We start from the raw sequence: 26,602 nt of genomic DNA on the forward strand, positions 1-26,602 counted from the left end.
TTTGAAACAGGTTTTGGGAGGCGCCCTAGGGTGGGGCTGAGGGTGTTGAACAGCGGCTGCTATCACTTGCCCAAGGGCATGGGTGGAGTCAATATGTCTGCAGATTTTGAGATAATCATGCAGGGACTTATCTCTGTGGAACCTGAGAGCATCCTGGCAATATTTATTAGCATTCTCAAAGGCTATATGCTTAATTACTGGCATTGCTGGCTCCACGTTACCAAAGATCTTAGTAGCAACCTGCATAATACGGTCCACAAATTCTTGAAAAGGTTCTGTAGGGCCTTGCAAGACCTTGGAAAGCTGGTCTCCTGTATTAGCATTAGGTAAGGCCTTCCAGGCTCCAAGGGCTGCATTTGCTATCTGTGCATAAACTCCTAGGTCATAATTAACTTGTTGTTGGATGCCCTCAAAAGGTCCAGTGCCAGTAAGCATTTCAAGGCTTCGATCTGCGTGTCCCCCAGCCGCGTTCTGCTCAGCAAAAAATCTGCACCTATCTTGAAAATCCCCTTTCCATAGGAGAAAGTCACCACCATCGAGAGCAGAGCGGCACAATTGCATCCAATCACTAGGAGTAAGATTCAAACTCGAAAAGGATTCTATGAGTGCAAGAGTAAAGGGTGCCTGGGCACCATAATCTTTAACAGCCTGCTTTACATTTTTGAGGTCTTTAAATTGAAGGGGCTGATGCTCCCGGCGAGGGGGACCCCCTCGAACTGGGACCTCTATTACAGGGAAGCATCGAACCCCACCCACAGGCTGATCAGTGAGACCGTCACTCCATGGCCGCGTGGGGTAATTATTGGGTGAATGGCCTGTGGCTTCCTCCTCAGGAGGAGCGGTAGGGGTCACAAAATTAGGGGCATATGGTGGTGGTCTTGAACTGGACAATTTGCCAGAGGAACGTGCACCTATTCCTGCCTTCTTTAACTTTCTTTTAATGTCCCTAATTTCACGCTTTAAGAAAACCTTCTCTTTATCCTTAATTTTCCGCTTTAAGAAAACCTTCTCCTTATCCTTAATTTTCCGCTTTAAGAAAGCCTCCTCATCTCGTTTGTCCTCACTCTCTTCCGAGGAAGAGGCCTCGTTCTCATCTGAAAAAGAGGCTTCACTCTCCTCTAAAGAAGAGACCTCACTCTCCTCTAAAGAAGAGGTCTCACTCGGGGTGGTTTCACTCGAGGCCGCCTCGTTCCAGGCTTCCAAGGACCGTAGAACTTCCCACCCCTGGATTGCTTCAAAAGTAGTCTGTACTTCTCTTAACTGTCTCTCAACTTTCACTTTATCAGTAAATAATGAATCACGGACTAAGCGCCACAAAGAAAAGTTAACAATGGGGAAATTATCTGGGTCTTTTTGTAAACAGGATTGTAAATTGGCCTTAACCTGTTCCCAATCGGGAATATTGAAGTTGCCTGAAACAATAAACCAAGGACTGCTAGATTGAATGGCTTTAACAAAATTTCTAATCATTTTAAATTTAACTGGCATCCCCAGTTGACGTAGAAGTTCTTCAAGCTCGGTGGCCAATTTATCCCGGGAGAAGGCAGAACCCATTTTATCGTCCTTTTCACCGGATAAATTAAACACCAAGACCTAACTATACTTCAAAATAAATCTAAAACCTGACTATACTTCAAAATAAATCGAAAACTTACAAAATAAATCCAAAACCTAGTTATATTTCAAAATAAGTCTAAAACCTAACTATATTTCAAAATAAGACTAAAACCTGACTCTATTTCAAAATGAAACTCCCTCTCCTACCAGTTTAGCAGAGACTTACAATACGTCCCACTTACCTGGATCAGCTGGCCAGCCTCTTGGGACGACCCTTCGTCGTATCCTCTCTTTCTCAATCTCGGTGGGAACCTCCAGATGTTGGGAACACCCTCGTCGCCACGTACCCCGAGCCGAGCGGAGGGACTAGGGTTGCAACGCAGACAACGCAGAGAGACAAGACAAGGCAACACGCAGCACACCGAATGCCGATCGATGACAGATTGATTGATCTTTATTGCAACTCCAGACTTTCTTTTATACTCTGCTTAGCTCCTCCCAGTAGTGGCCACCCTAAATCCCTTCAGTTCCTCCCAGTGTTTATCCAATCCTCTAGTGGCCACCCTAAATCCCTTGAGTTTTATCCAATCCCCTGGCAGATAACTTGACAAATAGGAAGCAGGAACTTGCGGTTAAGCCAGTGGCTAGATGTATCAGGCCAAAATTACCAATCCTGTTATGCTCTGAGAAACAAGCTAAGCTGTGGAGTTAATCCTTGGGAGACCGGGGCCTGCACAACACCACTTCCTACTAAAAACCCTAACCAAGGTAGGCATAGATGGAAAAATCCACAACATAATTAAAGCCATATATGAAAAACCCAACGCCAGCATCATACTGAATGGAGAAAAGCTGGAACCCTTCCCACTGAGATCTGGAACAAGACAAGGATGTGCACTTTCTCCACTGCTATTCAACATAGTCCTAGAGGTACTCGCTGAGGCCATAAGACAAGAAAAAGAAATCAGAGGAATCCAAATGGGAAACGAAGAAGTCAAACTCTCACTATATGCAGATGATATGATTCTTTATGTAGAAGACCCAAGAGACTCAATACAGAGACTGCTAGAACTTGTACGAGAGTTTGGTAGAGTGGCAGGGTACAAAATTAATGAACAAAAATCAACAGCCATAGTGTATGCGAACAGCCCCAAGATGGAAAAAGACTTAACCAGCAAGATACCATTCAAAATAACAGAGAAAAGTATGAAATATCTGGGAATAAATCTAACCAAAAGTGTAGGAGACTTATTTGAAGAAAACTACAAACTACTTAAAAAAGAAATTGAACAAGACCTCAAAAGATGGAGTAACATCCCATGCTCCTGGATAGGTAAAATCAATATCATTAAAATGTCTATACTGCCAAAAGCAATATATACATTCAACGCAATCCCAATCAAATTGCCCAAAACATTCTTCATGGAACTGGAAACAATGATCCAAAGGCTCATCTGGAAGCACAAAAAACCACGGATAGCTAGAACCATCCTGAAGAACAGGAAGTTAGCAGGGGGAATCACAGTTCCGGACCTCTGGACATACTATAGGGCAGTGGTTATCAAAACAGCGTGGTACTGGCACAAAGATAGAGAGGAAGATCAATGGAGCAGAATAGAAACACCAGAAGGAAACCCACACAGATACAGCCAAGTAATCTTTGACAAAAAGACAAACGACAATCCAGGCAAATGGGAAGGTCTGTTCAATAAATGCTGTTGGGACAACTGGTTAATAGCCTGCAGAAACAAAAAGATAGATCCACATCTCTCACCAAACCCCACATTCTTGACACCCTGGGGCTACTTGTGCATGTGCCAAGACTGGAGGACCTGGAATTCTGATACCCAAGCGGGGAGAACTCAAGCATCCCCCCTTCATCAGAAAAAAAGAATAAATTCTCCTTTTCTCTGCGTTTTTGTTTACCTGAGTCCAAAGCAACTTAGATAATGCCCGCTCATACTTGGTGAGAGCAGATCCTCCTCACTCCATGCATTGATTCAGATGCCACTCTTCTGGGAACACCCTCACTGACATTGCCACAAGAAATGCTTGGCCAGCTATCTGGGTGTCGCTTAATCCGGTGAAGTTTACACCTAAAGTTGTCTGTTACATTCCTCCAGCAGGGATGTCATGGTAGCTAATAGAAGAGAGTAATTCATGAAGAAATCACCTCATTCAAATGTGGCTATAAACCTAAAAAAGATGGGTGCTGAGCTGTGACTGTCTGAGGACAGTTTTACTGGAATAGTGAAATGGAAAGCCAGACTTAGGGGCATTGAAGAATGAGTTAAGAGGTAGAGAGTGAAAGTGACTGACTAACTCAAAGGAGTGTATTATAAAGAGAAGTAAAACCATAGGGACACAGCTAGTAGGAAATGTGAGATTAAGGAAATGATATTTTCAAAACAGACAGGTAGGCATTTAACCTAGCACATAAGGTACCTGCGCTCTGTATCAGCATTCCCCAGGCCAGTCCCGACTCCAGCTTCCTATTCCTGCTTCCTGCTGATTCTGCTGCTGCACTAACAGCTGAAGGTGACTCAGTAGTTGGGTTCCTACCACTCATACGAGAGACCTGGATTGGATTCCTGGCTCCTAGCTTTGGCTCCCAAAAAAGTAGAAGATATAAAACATAAGACATAAAATCTTGAAGATTGGAAACCTAGATAAGTCCAAATAGCTAGGCTTATTCAAGGCTGCATTTTTTGCAAGAGATATGTAAGAAATGCCTGGAATAAGGGAAGTCATATAACAAGAGGATGATGAATCATGGGATGTAAAGTGATTAGAAAGGAGGAATGTCCAGGGGATTGTGAAAAGTTAGAAAAGGAATTTTTCTCATTCACTTAGTGTACTCATTCCCTCAACAATAGATCTGCTGTGCTGCAAGCTCTGTTCTAAGCCCTGTAGATATACGTCCTCTCCCAGAATGGAGTGAAATGTCGAGTAAAGAATGAGACCCAAAAAGTGTGACTGCATTTCCTGCATTTTTAAGGGCCATAGAGAAATATAGGACAGGGTTAGGGGTACAGAGCAGCAAGCAGGAGGAGAGTGCAGACGTGACTGGATGGGGCATTTCAGCAAGGCTGAGTTCAGGGCAGAGCCTGAGCAGAGCTGGGGAATAGAGTGGAAATAGTGCCAGGCCGTGGGACCAAGGAGTGCTGTCCTGTTTTCTTGTCACTAGAGGTTGGATTGAAAGGCCAGGAAAGCCATGATAAGCAAGATGTTTTTTCCATTCCCATTGTGTTTTTAAATGGTGTGTTTGTGATACTCTGACACTGCTGGGTTAAGCAAATGATAATTGCACAAAAATCATTAGAGGAAGCAATCAATCCAGTTAAAAATCTTATGTAAATAGAGCAAATTTTTTGAAGATTTATTTATTTTTATTGGAAAGGCATGTATACAGAGAGGAGGAGAGACAGAGAGGAAGATCTTCTGTCTGATGATTTACTCCCCAAGTGTCTGCAACGGCCGGTGCTGAGCTGATCCGAAGCCAGGAGCCAGGAACTTCCTCCAGATCTCCCACATGGGTGCAGGGTCCCAAGGCTTTCGGCTATCCTTGACTGCTTTCCCAGGCCACAAGCAAGGAGCTGGATGGGAAGTGGATTTGCCGGGATTAGAACCGGTGCCTATATGGGATCCTGGCGTGTTTAAGGCGAGGACTTTAGCTGCTAGTCCAGCACTCTGGGCCCTAGAGTGAATTCTTAAAATGCATAGAAACATATCCATTATAATAGAGTCAACTGTTTGTTTGTTTTTGTTTTTGTTGCTCCATTCCCCAATGCCCTGCATTGGAGTACCAGCCATAATAGGATTGAGTTCATTTTCGTTAAATGAAATGTTATGCCGATATACATTGAAACATTTAGGAATGCCACACACCCCTTCTTTCCACCCAGAAACCCTTGCCAAGAAATTATTCTAAGGCAAGAATTTGAGTACTACCCAGTGTATCTTCTCTTTTTGCCATTGGATTTATGGAATTATATTAAATGGCTTCGTAAAAACAAGCCAGATATAATTCATAGACTTTAAAAGTTTGCTCTTTAATTTTTAATGACTATTTATTTGTTCTGAAGGTGAGAGAGAGAGAGGGGGGCTCATTCACTAGTTCATTCCCCAAATGGCGACAAGAGCCTGCGCTGGGCCATTCTGAATCTAGGAGCCTCTTCTGGGTCTCCCATGTGGGTGTAGGAACATGGGAGACTCAGGCCATTTTCCACTGCTTTTCCTCTGCTGTTTTCCCAAGCACATTAACAGGGAGTTGGATTGGAAGTAGAGCAGCCAGGACTTTAACCAATACCTATATAAGATGCCAGCATTACAGATGACAGCTTTATCTGTTATGCCACAATACAGGCCCTAAGACTACCCTCTTTAAGTATATGAATTATTGTGTGATAGGGATTGGGAGCCCTGGCTGGGCTTGGAACAATCTCTGGCTAGATTTAGTCCATCAAGATTTATTGAAAGGCAAAGAGATAATGTACACTCAGACATGAATGCAGGCAACCTCATGATGAAGCACTGTCCCAGCCCAGGCTGGGATCATCTTTTTTATAAGCATAAGGGGTGAAATGGTCAAAGCAGGTGGTTTTGGGATGAGGGTGCAGGGCAACTGATGATCTTTAGGAAAGTGTCATGGCATATGTTGCATGATGAAACATGGGGCTTAGCTGAATGATGAGGAGTAGGTTTGCCATGTCTTCAACCATGCTGAACCAGTACAAAGGGTGATGAGATTGGAGAGGTACGTGCAGCTTGAATGTTAGCAACCCTTAACTTCTTGCCACTCGCCAGCAACCCTCTCCCCGTATCAGTTGAAGTTTAGTGTGTTCACAATTGTGGCCGCCCAACACCATTACCCCATTCCAGAATATTTTTTAGTCACCCAGAAAAAAGCTTGACACAGATATGTGTCGCCTTCTCCCAGCCTATAACAGCCACTAGTGTGCTTGCTGTCACTAAGTTCTTAACTTTTCTTTACATTTCATAAGGTGGAATTACACAAGATACGTCCTTTTGTATCTGACTTCCTTAGTGTGCTGCGTTCAAGTTCATCTGTGTTATTGCAAATGTCAGTACTCAATCCTTTTATGTCTGTTTGACTGAATTACAGTTTCATACTTTAGTTTCAATAATTCTATTTATTATTTCATAATATACGTGATTGAATTATATTCATGATGTAATTTGTAATGGGTATAGTTTTCAGTTATATCCATTCACCAGTAGAAATATTTGTACTCTTGCCACTTTTAGGCTATTGTGAAAAATGCTACCTTGGGAATTTACATAAACTTTATTGGAGACATAGTTTCTAATTCTCTTAGATAAGCACCTCTGAGTGTCAGACATTTTCCTAAAGTACAATTTAAGATACCTTATTATTACACATTTCATAATATGTTTTGAAGAAGTACATTATTATTATCAGTTATTTATTGAAACTGCTGGTCAAACTATGTAACTTTTCTCTAGGAATATGAATAAGTAACCTTGTCCTGTCAGAAAAAAATGTTCCCTGCTGGTCTGTGGGGCCCCACTCACACCCTGGGTGTGCAAGCTATTCAGTAGCGTTCTGGGGGGCCAAAGAAGGGGAGTGGGATTCACGCTCTGAACAGGTGGCAGCTTGTCTTTTTGTCAACAATTATTGCTGCTTCCTAGAAGAATAATGAAATCGTAAAATTTGAAACTAATGGAACCTTTGTTTTTTTTTGTTTTGGTTTTTGGTAAGATTTAATTTTTATGGGAAAGACAAATTTACAGAGAGAAGCAGAGACAGAGAGAAAGATCTTCTATCCACTGGTTCACTCCTCAAATGGCTGCAACGGCCAGAGCTGAGCTGATCCAAAGCCAGGAGCCAGGAGCTTCTTCTAGTCTCGCATGTGGGTGCAGGGTCTCAAGGCTTTGGACCGACATCCACTGCTTTCCCAGGCTGGGAACTGGAAGGAAAGTGAAGGAGCTGGCACATAATGAATGAAAGCACTGGTATGTGGAGTTGATTAGTCAATTGAACCTTCACCCCAGCCCCCTGGACCTTTGCTTTATATGACTGAGGAGGGATCTATGAAGTAAAATGTTTGCCCAAGTTCCTGAGGCTCTGGTTAGTAAGTAAGCTAGGATGAGACACCCAGTTCAGTGCTCTACTACCAGTCTTGACCTTGTCTCTGGTCTGAAATTAGAATCCTTAAAACAAAAAACATTATCAGTGTAGCTGTTTTCAGATATTTTAGGGAAAGTGCTTCTAGAACTTTACAGAAGATACCAGCTCTCAGCCTTGTATTTGTTAATCTACAGGAACAGGGAGAAAAAGGAGGAATACTAAAGTGGTATGGTCACTGTAGTTTATGCTTAAGTAAGAAAGAATTACAGGCATTTGTAAACACTGACAAGGACATAAACAATGATCAGCCATTCCTATTAACTTAATAGTCAGCTTTGTTTCTTCTCATCACATTCGAGCATTTGCCTTACTAGTAAAGGGGGTACAAAGGTTAAGCATTTTTATTGTATTATCTGAACTAGTCAGATTACACAACAAATTGTGCAGTTAATCACTTGACTGTTTTAAATGTCATCCTGGACAGAATTTATCCCTCTCACAGTGAGTCAGAAGCAGGAGTTGGCTCCTTCACTATTTTCAGTCAGTGGCTCATCAACAGGTGTGTTAGCTGCTGGGTAAGTGTAGGAAACAGAACGTGCACGTATTCGTTGGTCTCAGATGTCCCCTTATGCCTGTGCTTGGGGCCCTGTGGGAGGCCTCTGGCAGCTGAGGGTGCTGGCAGCATCTACAGCTATTCCCAGCTTAGAAGAGGCTCCCAGCTCCCTGTGAGTCCAGGCACAGGTGCCGTGCACAGCTCTGTGGTCCAGGCACGGGGCCCAGCCAGCCGTTCTCTTTTCTGGAGAACATCACCTTAGGATCCAAGTTCTTAATCTATAAAAACGAAAGACATACACTATTTAACCTTCAAAAATTTTTTGAGGTTTAAGATGGTACTATTCCATTATTCAGTGGTTCTTCAAGAGATTATTTTAATAAAAACAAGAAGTACTACACAAAGGAAATAGAGACTCAGGTGTTAAAGCTACACAGAACCCTCTGAGTCCTGTGGGACACAGGGCAGACTCACCCATCTTATGTTAGTCTTGAATATTATCCTTTCAGTAAGTAAGACGGAGGGGGGGTGTCGTATTATGAATGGAACGTCTTTAGCACAGTGCCTGAGAGGTATCATGAGGGCTAAGATTTATTAACAGTGAGAAGCATCATTGTTTTCCATAGAGACATTTTATCCTAACACCATATTGTTCCGTTTAGAAATAACTCAGTGTGATTTCACAAGTATTGTAAATTCTGTAGACTTTGATTTTGTTTCAAAGACTGTGATTAACTAACCCCAAAATAAACTGGAAAAAGAAACCCATGATGCAGATTATACAATTTTAAACAAGGTGGAGAAGAAATGGGATATAGAGGTCAAGGTCATGGAACAAGTACAAGAAATGTAACTTACCTTCTCAGCTTTCCAATTGTCTAACCAATTTACTCTGTCTTAATTTAGCAATGAAATCATCTGCAGAACAGTTTCTTTAGTAGCTATTCAGAAGAGGGATTGTGTGTTGGTGACAAAAAACAAAGATTATCAGTTCTGTCGATCATACAGAAATAAGTAGTAAATCTATCCAAATCCATTTAATCTGCCTGCTTAGAATTTTTGCCATGACTTTTGCAAATGTTCATTTGGTACAAACCAAGAACTTAGGCATTTGATAGTTTGGGAACAAGATGCAAATTTTCCTCAGGATACTTGTAGGAACTGTTGCTGCTCAGTGATACTTTGCAAAATTGTCAGGAATAATTTGTTTCAAGTAGGGTGTGTAAGGGATTAGAACCCATCTGTGAAATATTGTAAGGGGAAAAAAGCTGGCAACTAAAGTTTATTGGTTGGCTTCTTGGAGAATAAACTGTTCACCTCTAAAAAGAAAAGATGAGAGCTTCTTGGAGTGAATTTATGTGTATGTGATAAAGCGACAGGAGATGTAGATACGATATTTAGCGATCCCCTTGAATATGTATGTACTGCGTGTCCTACACGTACTCCAGTACCATCTTATCTGTCTTCACTATGGAATGCAACCAGGAAGGAAAATTTTTGATTGCTCACTACAATCCTACCAGCTTCTAATGTGAGCAACTCAATCCAAAAATGCTTTGTCTTCCTTAAAAATGGGTTTTCACCACCATATAATTTCTGCTTAAGACAAATTTTCTTGAATCTCTAATGTTGCGCTTCTATTTCTTTGATAGGAGGCCAGTTCTAAGAACTCCCTGCCCCTAGTTTCAACAAAAGACTTAAAAAGAGACGTGCTGAAACCATCCTCACAGACCAAGGTATGTTATTATGGCCCTGCAGACTGCTACGTGCACCCTTTAGCATGCTCCTTTTCCTCTCACATCTCTGTACACTGCCGCTTACATTATCTTTTGTCTTCAGTTTCAGAGAGTAAGGAGTTGCCTAATGATTTAAAAAGCACTTTTTAAATTTAGCACATTTAGTTCAAGGTTATATTTGTCCAAATTTCTCAAGATAGTCCTAATGTTTAACAGATGGCAATATTTTTAGCATATGTTTTAAAGAACAGCTCAGAACAGCTGTGTGACGTTGCCAGGCCTCTGCCCCGTGCTTGTGCCATGGCAGGATTCCTGTCCTTGGGCAGAGAGGATCAGTCATGAATCGGCTTTACGTGGCTGAGTGCGAGCGTGAGGAATGCTTATGGATGTCACGCACTATCACGGAGGGGAAAGAGACTCTTACAGACGGTTGCTAACATTTTCAGAAACAGTATGAGTTTTAGTATGTGCCTTAACTTCTCCTCCATATACTGCATTTTCCTTCCTACAGGAAGAATAAAATGTCCAACTGTAAATTTTCTTTTTAAAAATATAGTCGACTTTATGGATTTTTCACAGTCATAAAAATAATGTAGTAGGAAGAATTTAAATAAATCTGAATGATGAAGAAGAAGAATTCCTGTACATGTAACAAAGGGTCTAATGTATAGGATTTTGTATCCCATATTGAGAAAAATCTTTTGTAATCTAGATATATCATTAGATTTTTATCATTTTGTTTTTGCATTTATAAAATTGATTGCATTAATTTTATAGCTCTTTACTTTCCTAATCTTTAATCATTTGTTTTGAGTGGGCTTTGTGTTTATTTATATATACTGTCCATGAATAGTCCTTACAACAATTAAAGGGCTATATTTTTCTGGTTACAAAAGTAAATATTCTCCAAACTTTCACTTTAGGGATAAAATTTTAAAGGATTCAATTCTAATCTTAATCACAAAATTAATGGCTTTAATTTTTTTTAAGTCATTTAGTATTTATTCTCTTAACTTAATCTCATTATTTTTCCAGAGTTTTGTATCAGTAGTAAATATGGGTAAACTATACACAAGTAATTTCATTAAAAATTACAAACAGCAATATATAATTTTAGACTGAATAAATTAGGATTTTATTTGTCAATTATACAAATAGGCAAATCTGACTTTCCTGTTGTCAATATTCTGAATATGAGTATATTGATGATGCAAGTATTTTAGGAGAAAAGTAAGACTGGTAATGGTGATATATCACAAATATTATAGAAATGGACATTCTCATGCCCTAATGCTTGAATAATTTATTATTATAGCTTTCCTGTCATCTCTTAATCTATAACAAAACACCTAAAACAATGGACAGAGCATTTGTTATTTTTTGAAGATTTTATTTAATTTATTTGAGAAGCAAAATCAGAGATTCAGAGAGGAAGTGACATATAGATCTTCTATCTGATGGTTCACTTCCCAAATGATATCAATGATCAGGGCTTGGCTAGACTGAAGCTAGGAGCCAGTAGCTTCATCTGTGTCTCCCACAGAGACGCAAGCACTTGCGTCATTCCCTGCTATTCTCTCAAGCATGTTAGCAGGGAGCTGGATCAGAGGTGGAGAAGCCAGGATTTATGCCAGAACAATGGCTTTAATTTTAAAGGCAAATCAAGTAAAGTGTTGAGCCATTAGTGTTTTATTTATGACAAAGAGTAAATGGCTTATTTTAAAAATAAAATTTAAAAATCTTTCTTTTTAAAATGCTTTCTGCCTTTATTATTTATTTGAAGATTTGTTTATTTCTTTGAAAGGCACAGTGACAGAGAGAGAAGGAAATACACACTCAGAGATAGCTTGTAGGTGCTGGGACACTCCCCAAATGGCTGCAAGAGTAAGCACCAGACCAGGATGAAGCCAGGAGCCAGAAACAGCTTCTTTGTCTCCTGCATGAGTAAAATGGGTCCAAATACATGACCTGTCATGCAGTGCCTTCCCAGGTGTTTTAGTTTTCTCCTAACCTAGTTTTCTGCTGGATCAGAAGTGGAGGAGGTAAAAACTGGCACTCCTGGGTTGAATGCTGCAGTTGTCTTAATTGACTGTGCCACAGCACTGGTCCCTACCTTAGTTTTTAAAAGCAAAATTATTTGATTATTTGAAACCCAAATGTTGGAAGGAGGGAGACAGATGGTTATCTTCCATCTACTTATTTAATCCTCAGGTGTTCACCACAGCCAGGGCTGGGCCAGGAACACAGTCTTGGTTTCCCACAAGGGCAGAAGGGGATTAACCATGTGAGCCTCTGCTGCAGATGTCCCAGTCACTATCCTACTGCTGTCAAATGTCAACCTTAACACCTTGATTATTTTTTTCTGGCAAATTATTTCAGTATTCTAACAAGGTTTTGTTTTCCACAGTCCTACTGTGTTTTGTGTCTTTTTCACTGAAGTACACTTGTGGCAACTTACGTATAATTAACTCAAAAGTATAGTAGAAATGTTACTGTGCAGTTAATAAAAATTATGCGTCAAAAATATGTTCTTAAAACATATGCATTGACAAAAATATTGTAGGATTTAAGGAATGTTTTTAGATAACATTTGCTTAGCCCTATTTATATTGGTGTAATTAGATGATGAAATACTAGACAAGGCACTTCATAAGTGAAGACGCTGGAAGTCTGTTGTAAAATTTACTGGACAGGACTCTGTTATTCTCATTATGTTAATCCCATTCCGAATGTTTTAGACACACACAGGATCAATAATTATTGTGTATTTAATGTTCCCCCCAATCTGTCTTAGTGTACAGTGTATTACCCAACTAGTTCGATAAAAAATTTCATTGATTGTTTCTTAGTCTGTGACTTTAGCTTCATCTTGGGCTTTGTACAGGTATGTTTACATGAGCAAACAAGCATGTTACAAAGATTATAAGCACCCCTACTTTGGTATATACCTGTGTCTATATTTGTAAATTCAAATAACATGACACAGAGTGTGTGAGTTATAAGAGATTATTGAGGTGCTATTATTTGCCAACTCTTTTTCCTTAAGATCATCTTCTTCCAGTTGATCTTTAAAAGCTAAAGCTGAGACTACCTTCAAAACAGGTTTGATGTGTCCTTTCTAGAGTGACTTAGTAATCTATGAGAATGACGAATATCCTTGGTAGTAATGCTACTTCATTTGGCTTCTGTTGTTATCTTTCTCAGACATCTCCAGCTATGGCCATCTTGGCTTTGGACAGCTAAGTATGTCTGGGCTTTACGTGGGCTAGAGATGTACCATCATAATCCAGAAATGGCTTATATCCATTAGCTCTAGACATGCCTCTCCAATCACAGCCACCTGTCCCCTTGTGTGTTCCATCTACTCAGCTATCGTCTCCACTCTTGGGCAATTGGAAGGATTGTGTTTCTCATCCTTGGGTCGGGAAGTTGCTTCTTGATTTGAGTTCAAGGCGAAAAGATGATATCTCTATTACTCATTGTCATGAACCTTCCTACATGAGTGGTGATATCCAGTCCTGCTGACTCAAGCACAAACTTAGATGAGTATTTCATGCCCAATTCTGTGCAGACTGTGCAAGAGTGCTACAATAAATTTAGGGAAGGTGGGGTTAAAAAGTGTATTCTGACACAGAAAGTATTTCAAATCCATGAATGGTTTTTGAAGACTCCTGGCATATACAAATAGTGGGAATAGATGACACAGAATACAAAATGGATTTTACATAGGAAGTATAGAATATAGAAAAACAAAGTTCTGTGTAACCACCTAGTACAGTAATGACCAGGATGAGAGGCAGGATGTCTTTTCTGAAAAACACAGATGCCAGCACTCCAAACAAGCCCACAGCCCATATTTATCATTCACAGTAGAAGCCCTGAAGAGGATCCAGTGCACCTGACAAAAAAAAAAAAAAGAAAAGAAAAGAAAAAAACAAACCAGCCACCTTCTCTTTTGTATTGCTACATACTCTAGATGACCTCCTGCAGTTGCTGTATTTCTATTTTTAAATCTCAACAAGCCACTCAAAAATCAGATCACTTTGTGAGGGTGATTATCATCAGATTCCTTCAATGCTAGAATGAAGATGGGTAATAAATAATAATGTTTTCTTCTTAGATACAAAAACATACTGAGAAAAGTTGAAGTTAGAAGTGCATACAGGGGTTCGGGCCTTGGGTTTGGGGGCAAGTGCCGCTCCTCAGAGTGTGGCGGCTGTGGGGGGGTGCCCCTGCCAGGTCGGACCCAGTGCTGGGGGGTCACGCCAAAGATACTGCCGCAAGGCAGTGAATGAGTCCTCGGCCTCCCCCAGGACCCAAGAGAGCTCTTTCCTCAGGGTAAGTGCACCATGAGGGAACTTTGGAACTGGGTTAAAATTCCTAGCTCTGCCCAGCTACTAATATCTTGCAGCTGGGTGAGTTTGGGAGGGGTTCGGGCCTTGGGTTTGGGGGCAAGTGCCGCTCCTCAGAGTGTGGCGGCTGTGGGGGTGCCCCTGCCAGGTCGGACCCAGTGCTGGGGGGTCACGCCAGAGATACTGCCGCAAGGCAGTGAATGAGTCCTCGGCCTCCCCCAGGACCCAAGAGAGCTCTTTCCTCAGGGTAAGTACACCATGAGGGAACTTTGGAACTGGGTTAAAATTCCTAGCTCTGCCCAGCTACTAATATCTTGCAGCTGGGTGAGTTTGGGAGGGGTTCAGGCCTTGGGTTTGGGGGCAAGTGCCGCTCCTCAGAGTGTGGCGGCTGTGGGGGTGCCCCTGCCAGGTCGGACCCAGTGCTGGGGGGTCACGCCAAAGATACTGCCGCAAGGCAGTGAATGAGTCCTCGGCCTCCCCCAGGACCCAAGAGAGCTCTTTCCTCAGGGTAAGTGCACCATGAGGGAACTTTGGAACTGGGTTAAAATTCCTAGCTCCGCCCAGCTACTAATATCTTGCAGCTGGGTGAGTTTGGGAGGGGTTCGGGCCTTGGGTTTGGGGGCAAGTGCCGCTCCTCAGAGTGTGGCGGCTGTGGGGGTGCCCCTGCCAGGTCGGACCCAATGCTGGGGGCTCATGCCAAAGACACTGCTGCAAGGCAGTGAACGAGTCCTTGGCCTCCCCCAGGGCAGCCAGTGCACCATGTGGTGCCAGGCTTTGCCTGCTGGCCGCCTGGCGGCCTGCTGTGGGGTTTTTTAAGATATGTTGGCTGCCTGGGGACACCCATGACTAAGTCCAATTTTAGTGTAGGTGAGTAGTGAATCTTGGGTGATTCCCAGTGACAGGGTCATGGAAGTTTTAGGCAGGTGTGGGGACTGAGACCTGGTGGTTTGGAGGGAAGTACCCAGGAGACAATTACAGTTAGTTAGATACACCAACCCAATTCGGAATACAGAAATGGCCTGTTTGCTTTTAACATGACTGATCATCACACACTAGCCCACACCAATGCTATGGATGGGGACCTCTTTGGCAGTGATGGGTACCATTACCCAACTGTTTGGTGGAGTGGTGGAGTGGTCACATCTGGCAGGTCAAGACTATCCAGCACGCGAGAGAACTTGGTCTGGGGGGAGACTGTATGGGATTGTATGGGCCCAACCCTGTGGAAATACAAGTTCCCCTGGTTAGCTCGCAAGCTGGGGTTGGGATGGACTAAGCTAGATGTGACCATGCCACCTGCTGTCACACACGGGTGCAGGAACCCAAAACAGTCAGCGCAGGTCAAGGCAGCAGCACCTGAATGTGCATCCTTTAACAGGATGTGGGGTGGGCTGTGCTGCCACTGGAAGGGGACAGAATGAGCAGGGCTGAACAAACCTTAACTCACAAGAAACAACAGAAATCAGGTTGGAGCACAGGTCATGCCAAGTAGGTCCTTGCACCTACTGATCTGCGTAAGACAGGGATGCTGAGCCACAGCATCTAAAGGGACAGGACAAGAGAGGGGCTCTACCAAGTTGAATCAGAGCAACCACTGGCCTTCACGAGATCTAAGGCTGGGAACAGGCCCAGTTGGGCAGCTAAGGGGGTACTCTAGTTGGGTTGAGTTTCCCACCAATGAGCGCATGGGCTGTAAATGGGGCTGCGTTCCAATCAGGATACGAGTGTAATCCCACTTGGCACAAGTGTGGACTGGGAATGGAAGCACCAAGCCGGGCCAGACCCCAACACCATCTGGTGCTCTGCAGGACCAGGGGAAATGTATGATAGACTAGGCTAGGTCTCAGCCCTTACTGAACCATGTGTAAGCTGTATGGGGGTATGGAAGAGCCATGGCTGGGTTGAAACATCCAACAATAAGAACCAGATTGGGTTGAAGAACAGTCAGGAAACACCACTGTTCCTGCTAGGACAGGAGGTGAACTGAACAGGGCTGGCTCATGGACCCACTGGTATGCACGAAACCTGGCACTGGGAGAGTTTCTGATGGAGGAGCCTGGGCAGCTCCTCTGGCAGGACACAGTCCCTGCAGGTAAGCTCAAGAAGCACAATAGGAAACAACCCAGAACAGGCTATGGAAATTATCCCACTGGTATACACATGGCATGGATTGGGGGCAGACTAGGCTGAACCTGTTCACATCACCCACTGGTGAGTCCGAGTGCCAGAACAGAGTGTGGGTCAAGCCAGATTTGGTTGCGACACATACTAGTACACAATAAGGAATGCCAAGGTGAGATGAGCCGTACCAGATGTGGTTGCAATGCCCAAACAGCACATGTGATAATCAGGGGGAGGAGGCAAAGCTGACAGGGGAATGTGGGCTCCCCTGCTGGACAACTACTTCCATTGGAAAGCGTGAGTCAGGATGGGGGCAGATCAGAATAGGCAGGGCTGTTACACCTGTGGGCCTCATGTGGGCTAGATAAGGGAAGGACCACGGTGGGCTGACTGTTCCGACTGGTGCAAGCAAAAACTAGAGTGGGTGAGGGTTGGTTGGGCTAGCCGCAGTACTAGCTGGCAGAGGCTGGCACTGGGAGCTAATTCTGTCAAGTCAAATGCCAGAACTACCTGGAGAGTGCATAATCGGGGAGTGAGTGTGGCCTAGAAAGGAAAGAGTGGGCACCTCCGTCGGGGCTACCACTCTCATTGGACAGCATGAACACCAGGACAGGGGCAGGGGTGGCTGTACAGAAGGGCACCTGCCAGTAGGTGGGTGGGCTGGATAGTAGGTTGGTTGGGTTGAGCTGGGCTTCAATGCCCATCGACACGTGCGAGAGCTAAACAGGTTGTGGGACAGACTTGACAAGCCTGCAGTGCGTACTGGCAAGCATGGGAACCAGGGTAGGGGGCAGAACTGGTGGGGGTTATGGGGAGTCGCCCCAACCAGGCTGCAGCTCCAACCGGTTTGCGTGAGGACCAAGTATGAAGTGGGCAGGATCGAACTGGACTACAACACCCATTGGTTCACGAGGAAGACAGGGCTGGAAACAGAACGAATCCAGCAATCCCAACGACCAGCATGAGCATAAGCTGATTGGTGTGACGGACGGTGTCGGACTCTGTACTAGCAAACTCGCACAAGAATCAGGCCTGGGATCATCTCAGATGAAGTTTCTTTGGAGATCCCTCCAACTGAACTGCTGATCTTAGAACCCCAACCATGAAGAGACTGTCAGCCAGTGGACCCTGAATAGGTTTCATTGCGATTGGAACTGAGAGATTGGCAGCAATCCAGAACTGGTGAACTATCAAAACTGTACGAGCAGGACCCTCAGAGCGCGCCTCCCGTTGGGGATCTGGGATGGGTGGGAGGTTGGGTGGGGCTTTTCCCTTTGTTTTTTTCCCTGACCCCAGATACAGGGTAAAATGATATTGATGTGGAAACAATGGTATTACCCACTTTCACCCTGTAGCCCTTGACACTTTGTTCCCTAATCAACTAAGTAAGATTATAAAAAAATAATTTTAAAAAATAATTTTAAAAAAGTGCATAGCGATTTTGTTTCATTGGTGGATTCTCTAGTGATTTTGTGGATGTTGCTTTGCCTTTAGTAAAGGGTTGTAGCAACTATACAAGCTGTGATAAAGATGATGAAATTATAAAGTAAGCAGTTGTAGAATAAAGACAAATGTTAAAATTACATTTCTGTGTTAGTGATTTCAGGAACCATGACTCATTTAAGAAGGAAGCTTCCTTCAGCAATGATATTATAGTTGTTTCCTAAACAGCTTTTTCAAAATGCCTGTGCTTATTAGCAAATTAAACCAGAGATTTAAAATAATAAAGGGTTTTGAGAAAATTGAGCAACAATATATTTTAATTTTAATGTACAATTTAATGAAAAGACTCTTAATAATCATTGAATTTTACCAAGTTCCCAAATTATTTTAAAATCATTGTTTTTGTTCATTTTTTGTTTTTTAATTTTATTTTTTAAATTGTTACTTTTTTCCATGATACAATTATATAGGTGCATGTAGTCCTCCTCTCCCTCCCTCCTCATCCCTTTCCCCTCCCCATCATTTTCTCCCATATTATTACAATAGTATAGTAATTTAGGAACAGTTACAAATTTAACATTCTGTTATTTAAGTGCATCATGTCATTACAGGTATAGGCAATGGTAGAAAATCTAGTGTCATATTATCAAAGTATATTTCACTGTTTGACTAGGAGTCCTCCTTTTATTTAGGAGTAGAGGTGCCTACTGCAATGTATCTGCACTTCCCAGAATGCTAATCTCTATTATACAGTTCATCTATTAGAATATAGGTGTATACTTACTTTGTATTTTGCATGAAGCTTACCTTGTTTCAGAGAGAACAAATGATATTTATCCTTTGGGGACTAGTTTATTTCAATGAGCATAATGGTTTATAGTCGGGGACATTTTGTTGCGATTGGTAGAATTCCGTTCTTTTTAATGACTGAATTTTACCAAGTTCCTAAATGATTTTTAAAATCTTTCTTAATAGGCATGTATTTTATGTTGCTTCTACACTGCATACATTTTCATTAGTACTCTACTGTTTTTTGGTTAATAATGTTTTCACAATAAGTCCCAGCTATTATTCTGGGTTGTATGATTATTTTAGTAAAAAGTAGTAATAGTAATGATAAAATCATGATGATTAGATAATGAGAACGATGATAACTAATACTGATGCATACTCAGCACTGCACTACTTAGTATACATTACTTCATCTGATCATCATAATATAGCAGGTGTGTTTTATCATGTATAACCAGTTGGAGTATTCTAATTTAGTATTACTATTCAAAAACTACTGTATAAATATTAGTAAAGAGTAGCTTTTGAATATAGAAGCAAATCTTTGTCAGATTTGGGATTAATTTGGCTATTCTGGATATAGTGCGAATTCAGAGGAATTTTTTTCATTTCTGTGTAAAATATTGTTAGTTGAGATTGCATTGAATCTGTAGATAGCTTTAAGTACTTTGGACGTATTAACAATACTAATTCTTCTAATTCATGAACATGGGATGCCTTTACATTTTTAGGGTTTCATTCTTCAATTTATTTCATCAATTCTTGTAATTTTTATTGTAGATTATCTTAGTTAAATTTGTTCCTAGGTATTTTTTTCTTGTAACGATTATGAGTTGGATAAAGCTCTTTCATGTCTTTCAGCAAGTTGTATTTCTAGTTTTTGAGGGACTCATAAATGATTTTCAGTAATGACTATTGCATTTCTTACAACAGTACAGGAGAATTTTCTTTTATCTGCATTCTTATCACCTTCTATGTTTTGTTTTGGTAATAGCCATTCTAAGCGGAGTAAGATGATATCTCATTGTAGTTTTTATTTGAATTACCCTAACATTTAGTGATGTTGAAGATTTTTCATGTAACTGTAAACCATTTGTGAATCTTCAAGGCATGTCTATTCAGGTATTTGTTCATTTTAAAATCAAATTATTGTTCTGAATATTCATCTCTTATCAGATGAATATCTCTTAATTATTTTCTCCCATTTTGTGAGTTGTTTCATAACTTTGTTGATTGTTTACTTTGCGATGCAAGCCCTTTTTAGTTTGGCATAATCCCAGTTGTGAAGTCTTGCTTTCACTACAGTGCTTTGGAGTCATATTCAAAATCTCTTCCAGAGACCAGTGTTCCTAAATACTTCACTCTATTTTCTTCAGTTTTATATTCGACATTTGGATCCATTGGAATTAATTTCTATATGTGCTGAGCATTGTGGGGGGGGTCTAGTTTAATTTTTTGCATACAGATAACCACTTTCTCCATCATTATCTATTAAAAAGAGTGTCCTTCCTCCCAGGTGTTCTTTTGTGCCTCTGTTGAAAGAAAAAAAAATTCATGTATCAAAATATATACTTTGACACTGGTCTATGTGTCTCTTTTTTATTCCAGTACTCTGCTCTATTGGTTACTATTTTTTTGAGGATTTATTTATTTATTTGAAAATCAGAGTTACAGAGAAAGAAGGGGCCCTCCATTCTGCAGTTCACTTCCCAGATTACGATGATGGCCGTGGCTGAGCCAGCCTGAAGCTAGGAGCTGAAAACTTCATCCAGTCTCTGACATGAGAGGCAGAAGCTATGTTCCACTGCTTTTCCTAAACCATTTTCAGGGCGCTGAATTGGGAGTGGAGCAGCTGGCACTCAAATAGGTATCCTTATGGAATACTATCAGCACAGGTGGTAGCTTTACTTATTACAACACAGAATTAGCCCTGGTTACTATAGCTTTCTAGCATGTTTGATATTGGCTATTATGGTGTTTGCAGATTTGTTGTTTTTGCCCAGGTTTCTTTGGCTTTACTGATATTTTCTTATCCAGTTAAAATTTTGTAATTTTTCCTAATTCTATGAGAAATATAATTGCTATTTTGATAGAAGGTGCATTGAATATGTGGATTTCTTAGTATTAATATTATTAATTTTTCCAATCCATTTACATGGAATATTTGTGTGTATGCCCTTTTTCCATTTCTCTCATCAGTTTTTTCTTATACCTTTCATTATGACTTTTTAAAATCTCATTGGTTAAACCTATTCTTAGGCCCTTAGTTTATTGGTGTTACATGGTATTGCTTTATTGGTTTCTTTTGTTGTTGTTGTTGTTGTTAGTTTTTGTTGTTTATAAATGTTACTGATATTTGTGTTTTGGACCTGTATTCTGAAACTGCTGAATTTATCAATTCCAACAGTTTTTCAGTGGAGTCTTTAGTTGTCGCTGTGCATAAGATCATGTCACCTGCAAACAGGGATACTTTGAATTTCTCTTTTCCAATTTGAATGCTCTCTACTTCATTCCTTTACCTAATTGCTTTATGTCCTATATATATGGATATTCCTAATAAAACTATTCACTTTTGTTTTCTGTTTCAATCCTTTCACTTTCAGTCTGTGTGCATCTTTAGCAGTAAAGTGAATTTCCTATAAGGAAGCAGATCATCAGATTTTATTTTTTTAAACTCTTTCAGCCACTTCCTGTCTTTGATTAGAGGACTTAATCTAGTTCCACTCAATATTGTTATTGGTAGGTAAGAAGTAACTCCTATTTTATTAGTTGTTTTCTAATTACTGTGTGAATTCTTGTTCCTTACCATTTCTCTTATTGTTTATCTGTGTGGGCTTGATGGTTTCCATAGATTATAAGGGCTGATTTGTTTCTGTTTTCCATTTGTATGTCTGTTTACCAATGAGTTTTATTCTTAAATTTTCACGGTTAGTTATTATCCTTTCATCCCAGATGTAAAGTCCGTTAAGCACTTATTGTAAAGCTAATTTGATGAGTGCAGTACATCTTCAGTTTTGCTTGTCTGTCAGTCCTAAAGGATAGTTTATTGAGTATATAGTGCTCTTTGTTGATTGTTTTCTCTCCACCCTCTCCCCAACCCCCAGGCTTTGAATATATTTTCCCATTGTCTTTTCACCTGTAGGGGTTTCCTGAAATAAAAGATCTGCTCTTAGTCTGATGGAGATCTCCTGCATATGGCTCTGTGCTTTGCTGTGGCTGTTTTTAGATTTTTTTGTCTTTGATTTTTGAGAATTTGTTTATAATTTGTCTTGGAGAGTATCTTTTTTGGTTTAGTTGACCCTTCACACTTCCTAGATCTGAAGGTCCATTTCTCTTTGAAGACTTGAGAAGTTTTCAGGTATTATTTTGTTAAATAAATTTTCAGAGCTGTTTCTTTCTCTTCTTGAACATCCACAGTGTAAACAATTATTTCATGTTTATAAGTTCCCGTGGCACGATTCCTTAGCTTTTAGTCCTTTCTTGCTTTCTCAGTTTTTCTCCTTTCTTCCCCACCCCCTTTCTTGTTCAGATTATTTCAAAAGACTTATCTTCAGGTGAAGAAGTTCTTCCTTCCATTTAGTCTAACTTGTTCAAGTTCTCAGGTGTATTTATGCCCTTTAATAATTCAGGTCTGAGATTTCTGGTTAATTTATTTTATATTAAACAATTTCTTTGCTTAATTTCTCATTCAGGACATGAGTTGCTTTTCTTATTTCATTTGATTATCTAACTGTATTCTGCTGCATCTTGCTGAATTTCTTTGAGATTATTATTTATGCATCTTTCAGGCATTTCATAGATCAATCCCCTTTACTTTGGGTGTGTTTCTGGGGAATTATGGTGTTTGTTTGGAGGTGTCATGTTTTCCTGCTCTTTTATTCCTTTGCATCCTTGTGTTGATGTCTGTACATTTGAAGTAACCATCACATGGTTACCTCTTGTAGTTTTATCAATGATGTTACATAGAGAATCACTTTTTTCTTTTGATGGATTGTAAGGTCTAACTTGAGTAAGTGCTTGGCTTTGATTCTTCGTGGGCACGCATGTGTAGCCTTGCTGTGATATCTTTGGCTGTAGTCGGTGTCAGCAGTGTTCGCCCGTGCCCTAGACTGCAGCTTGTGGAGGTAGTAGAGCAACTTTGCAGTAGACATGAGCCACTCTAGGTGCATAAGCACCAAGGCAAGACTGATGGCAGCAATGGCAGCTGTGTTGCCAAAAAGGCAGACTCTAAAAGGTTGTGTCCTCAGGTTGCTTAATGTGCTGCTCCATGACACACCAACCCCCAAGTTTGTGTGTTTAAACATTGCTTTGATTTGCCTTATTTTTTGCTTTCCCTTGCTGGTTTTTTTTGCTGCTGTGTTTTGTGTAGTGAATGTGTATTTGCTTAGCTAGAAAATCCTTCATCTCTCAGTAGCAGAAAATGACATGTTTTTAACATTTTCCTCACAGTTGCTAAGTGACAAAATTCTTTGCTTCCTCTCTGTCCTCTTCTTTCTTGGGAAATTACTTTGAATAACAGTCTGTTCACTGCTTAGCGGCATGAGATAAAAATGATCATTTGTCATCTGAATCATATTTGATTCAGTAATTCACCAGCAATGTATTTGAAAAATGCCTATTGCTTTTTGAAATTATTGATGTTTCAATTACATGAATAGTAATTTTCTGTCATACATTTTGTAGCATATATATATAATTAATACAGTTTAATAATAAATTTAAGTAATAATACAATTTTATAGTATCTATATGTACCATTCTAGCCCCTTAATCCTATTAATTTTGCTCCTGAAGCCTGTTTATCTTTTATTCTTTTATTAAATAGGCAGGTTTAGAGAGAGAAGAGGGAAAGATCTTCCACCTGCTGGTTCACTCCCCAAGTGATTGCAATGGCTAGAACTGAGCCGTTCTGAAGCCGGGAGCCAGGAGTCTCTTCTGGGTCTCCCATGTGGATGCAGGGTCCCAAGGCTTTAGAACATTCTCTATTGCCCTCCCAGGCCACGAGCAGAGAGCATAATGGTAAGTGGAGTAGCTGGTACCCAAACTGGCACCCAAATGGGATCCTGGCACATACAAGACTAGAATTTAGCCGCGAGTCTATCACACCAGGCCCAAACTGCTGTTTCTGTACTTTCCAGATGCTGTAAGCGGCTGTAACTCTAGGCCAAAGAACAAAATGAATTCTAGGAAAGTATCTAGATCAGCACTACTGTGGACTCAAGCACACACCCAGCCTGGACTTACTGGAACTGAAGCACATCCTCCTGCACAGCTGCCCTGCTGTGACCAACGTACTGCAGCTCAGGCTGTTTGGACATGTCATCATGTGCCATGCCAGGCACTGAGACAGAGAAATTGGAAAGCCATTGTCTCTTTTCTTAAGAAACTAAGTTGAGTAAGAGACTAGCTATACAAAGAGACCACTAAACCTAAACATCCCATGGGCTGGGCTCATTTTCTAATCTCAAATCCACATTTATGCCCACCTTCCTATTAGGCAATCAAACTCATTGGATTGCTGTCCTGACTTTTCATTAACCTAAAGATCTCACAGACTTCTTTAATTTCCAGTCATTTTCCCTGTGTCATTATGAGGACCAAAGCCCAGTGAAGATGGTTAGTATTAGCTGTTACCACAAGCATCCCCATAATATCACAGAGCATGTTTTAAACATTTTTCTTCAGCCCTCTCCCATGCTGATGCAGGTAGAATGGAATTTCTAGGCAGCAGGTGTCTACACAGGGATTCAGGTCTCAAGTGGCTTCCACCTTTCAAGTGTGACATCTAAACATGCAGCTTCCAAAAAGGGTACTGACACAGAGAGAGGAAGCATGAGCAAAGTTCACACAGATAGCCACCACCACCTCAATCCCAACAGTGACACCTGTCTCAGAACCATTCCCAAATGCAGTGACATTCATGGGAGTCTGAGAGTTGTCCCTTTCCAGAATACACAGGAAAAGGAAATGAAATAGGAGTTGGTGAACATCTAAAATTGTTGTTACCACATGGAACCTTGCTGTTTACCAAATACGCTTCCATTTTTCTTACCATTTTTCTTGCTTTGTAAAGATGAAAATCCTTAAAACACAACAATTGTAACCAAGCACAAACCAGAATATCCTGGGTATTGTCTAGACATGGCTCCAGTTGGTCTAAGAATCCATGAAATAAAAAGACAAATTGTCTCTCCCTCCACACATCCACAGCTACCCACAGCCGCCCGCCCATTTCCAATGAGAGCTTGAGCATACTTTCCGTTCTCACTGCCAGTGTGTTGTACGCGTGTACATGCATACAGATCTTGGAGAAAGATGAGATCTAGATCCTGCTTTGTATGAGGACTTCAGTTGTCCATTTTCTTGCTGGCCACCAGCTTCAGCCTCTGAAAAATCTCTTTACCATATTCCTATTGAAGTAGGCATAGAGAATATGTCTTCCCTAAATAATTCAGCATGCCTCCTGCAATGACCATATGGTGACTCAGAGATTGTTTCATGTCTTAAGCAGTAAAGCCCTGTTTAGTCTGGCCTGTTATTTTTTTTTATAGTACTGATAGTGGTTGGCTGGTAAGTTGGTTTGTTGTGGTTTGAGGGAAGTGGATGGCAAATTTCCTCAAAAACATGAAAACACAACAGATTTCTGATCTGTTCCAGGTGCCACTTATAATATCCAAACTAGTGTTGTCTTTGTCTGCCTACCAAATCTCATGGGCATTCCACTCTTGGAAGAAATTAATTGGAATCCTACTGCTATTAGGGGTTCTGGGAAATGTAGTTGTCAGGGTTCAGGCCCGCTGCAGCATAAAGCTCTTATGAAGTTACGTTTCAAACACATGAAGCAGATCATATGTGCTGTTATATTTCTTAGAGATGGCTTTGTGGAAGAGTCAAAATTTCCAAAAGAAAAATTAGAACATGAACAGAAGGAGGATTTCACTTAGAAGGGACTGGCAAGGACTGGCAAGAAAATAATCAACTTATATTCACATCAAAGATTATGGACCAGACTAGCATGGGAATAGCTTTTACAAGGGGAAGTATTAGAAGATTAATTGTGAAAGGCACACTGCAGCCAAGTCACTGAGGAGTTTCATTGTTAATTCTTCCATAATTTTGCCTGCCTTTGTGACAGAATTTATTACACATAATAAATTGCAAATAGAAAATAAATTTAAAGAATAAAAGAAAACTTATTTTCTTGTCTCAGAGCATTTAGAACAATAACAACAAAGAATAAATATGAGCAAAATTATTACGGCTTTATTTTTGCTGGCTTGAATGACTAAAATCGGAGGACTTTAATGATCTCTGACTTCTGAGTCCACAGAAGCGATTATGTCACCAAATAGTCCTAGGGCACAGTACAGAATGCTTTTGTGATGTCAATATTCTAATTTATAAAAGAAATCATAATATCTAATAATATAAGTAGGTGTCATTTTTTGAGGATTTACTCAATGTTACATACCATGGAAGATTCTTTTGTAACTTTAGGAAACCCTGGCAATACTATATGATAGAAATCACTTTCATCAATTGGTGTGGTCTTGGTTACATTTGAGGTTATTAGTAGCCTTGTATCTCAGTTACTTACAGCAATATTTCTTTCTCCTGATGCTGCCTGACTAACTTTAGGTTGACCAGGGCACTCAGCTGCCACTGATCATGCGGTGACCTGAACCATCAGAGTAGCTCACTGTGGATGGTACAGTCACTGTGTCCAGGGGAAGGCAGAGTTCTGTAGGATCTTGCCTTTCAAGCCTCAGTGCTGTGCCTAAAAATGGCCCCATCTCATTTGCTCACAGTCCACCTACCAGTACTCATCGCATGCCCCACCAAATCACAGCAGGGCAGGATGTATAGTTCTAGGATGTACCAGGAAGTAATTCAACTTCAGCAGTATTAAGAAAACAGTAGTAATATTCTATGTCAT

General features: G+C 40.9%; 1 protein-coding gene across 1 annotated transcript in view; it reads left to right on the forward strand.

The window, feature by feature from the left end:
* The window catches only part of FAM13A (family with sequence similarity 13 member A), a 334,054-nt gene that overhangs the window by 143,228 nt on the left and 164,224 nt on the right, over positions 1-26,602 (forward strand). The window contains exon 6 of the mRNA XM_058667049.1: positions 9,875-9,958. Within this exon, the coding sequence (XP_058523032.1) occupies positions 9,875-9,958 (84 nt within the window). The remainder of the gene's footprint in view (positions 1-9,874; positions 9,959-26,602) is intronic.

Source organism: Ochotona princeps, chromosome 7 (assembly GCF_030435755.1).
Source record: "Ochotona princeps isolate mOchPri1 chromosome 7, mOchPri1.hap1, whole genome shotgun sequence".
Classification (NCBI taxonomy): Eukaryota; Metazoa; Chordata; class Mammalia; order Lagomorpha; family Ochotonidae; genus Ochotona; species Ochotona princeps.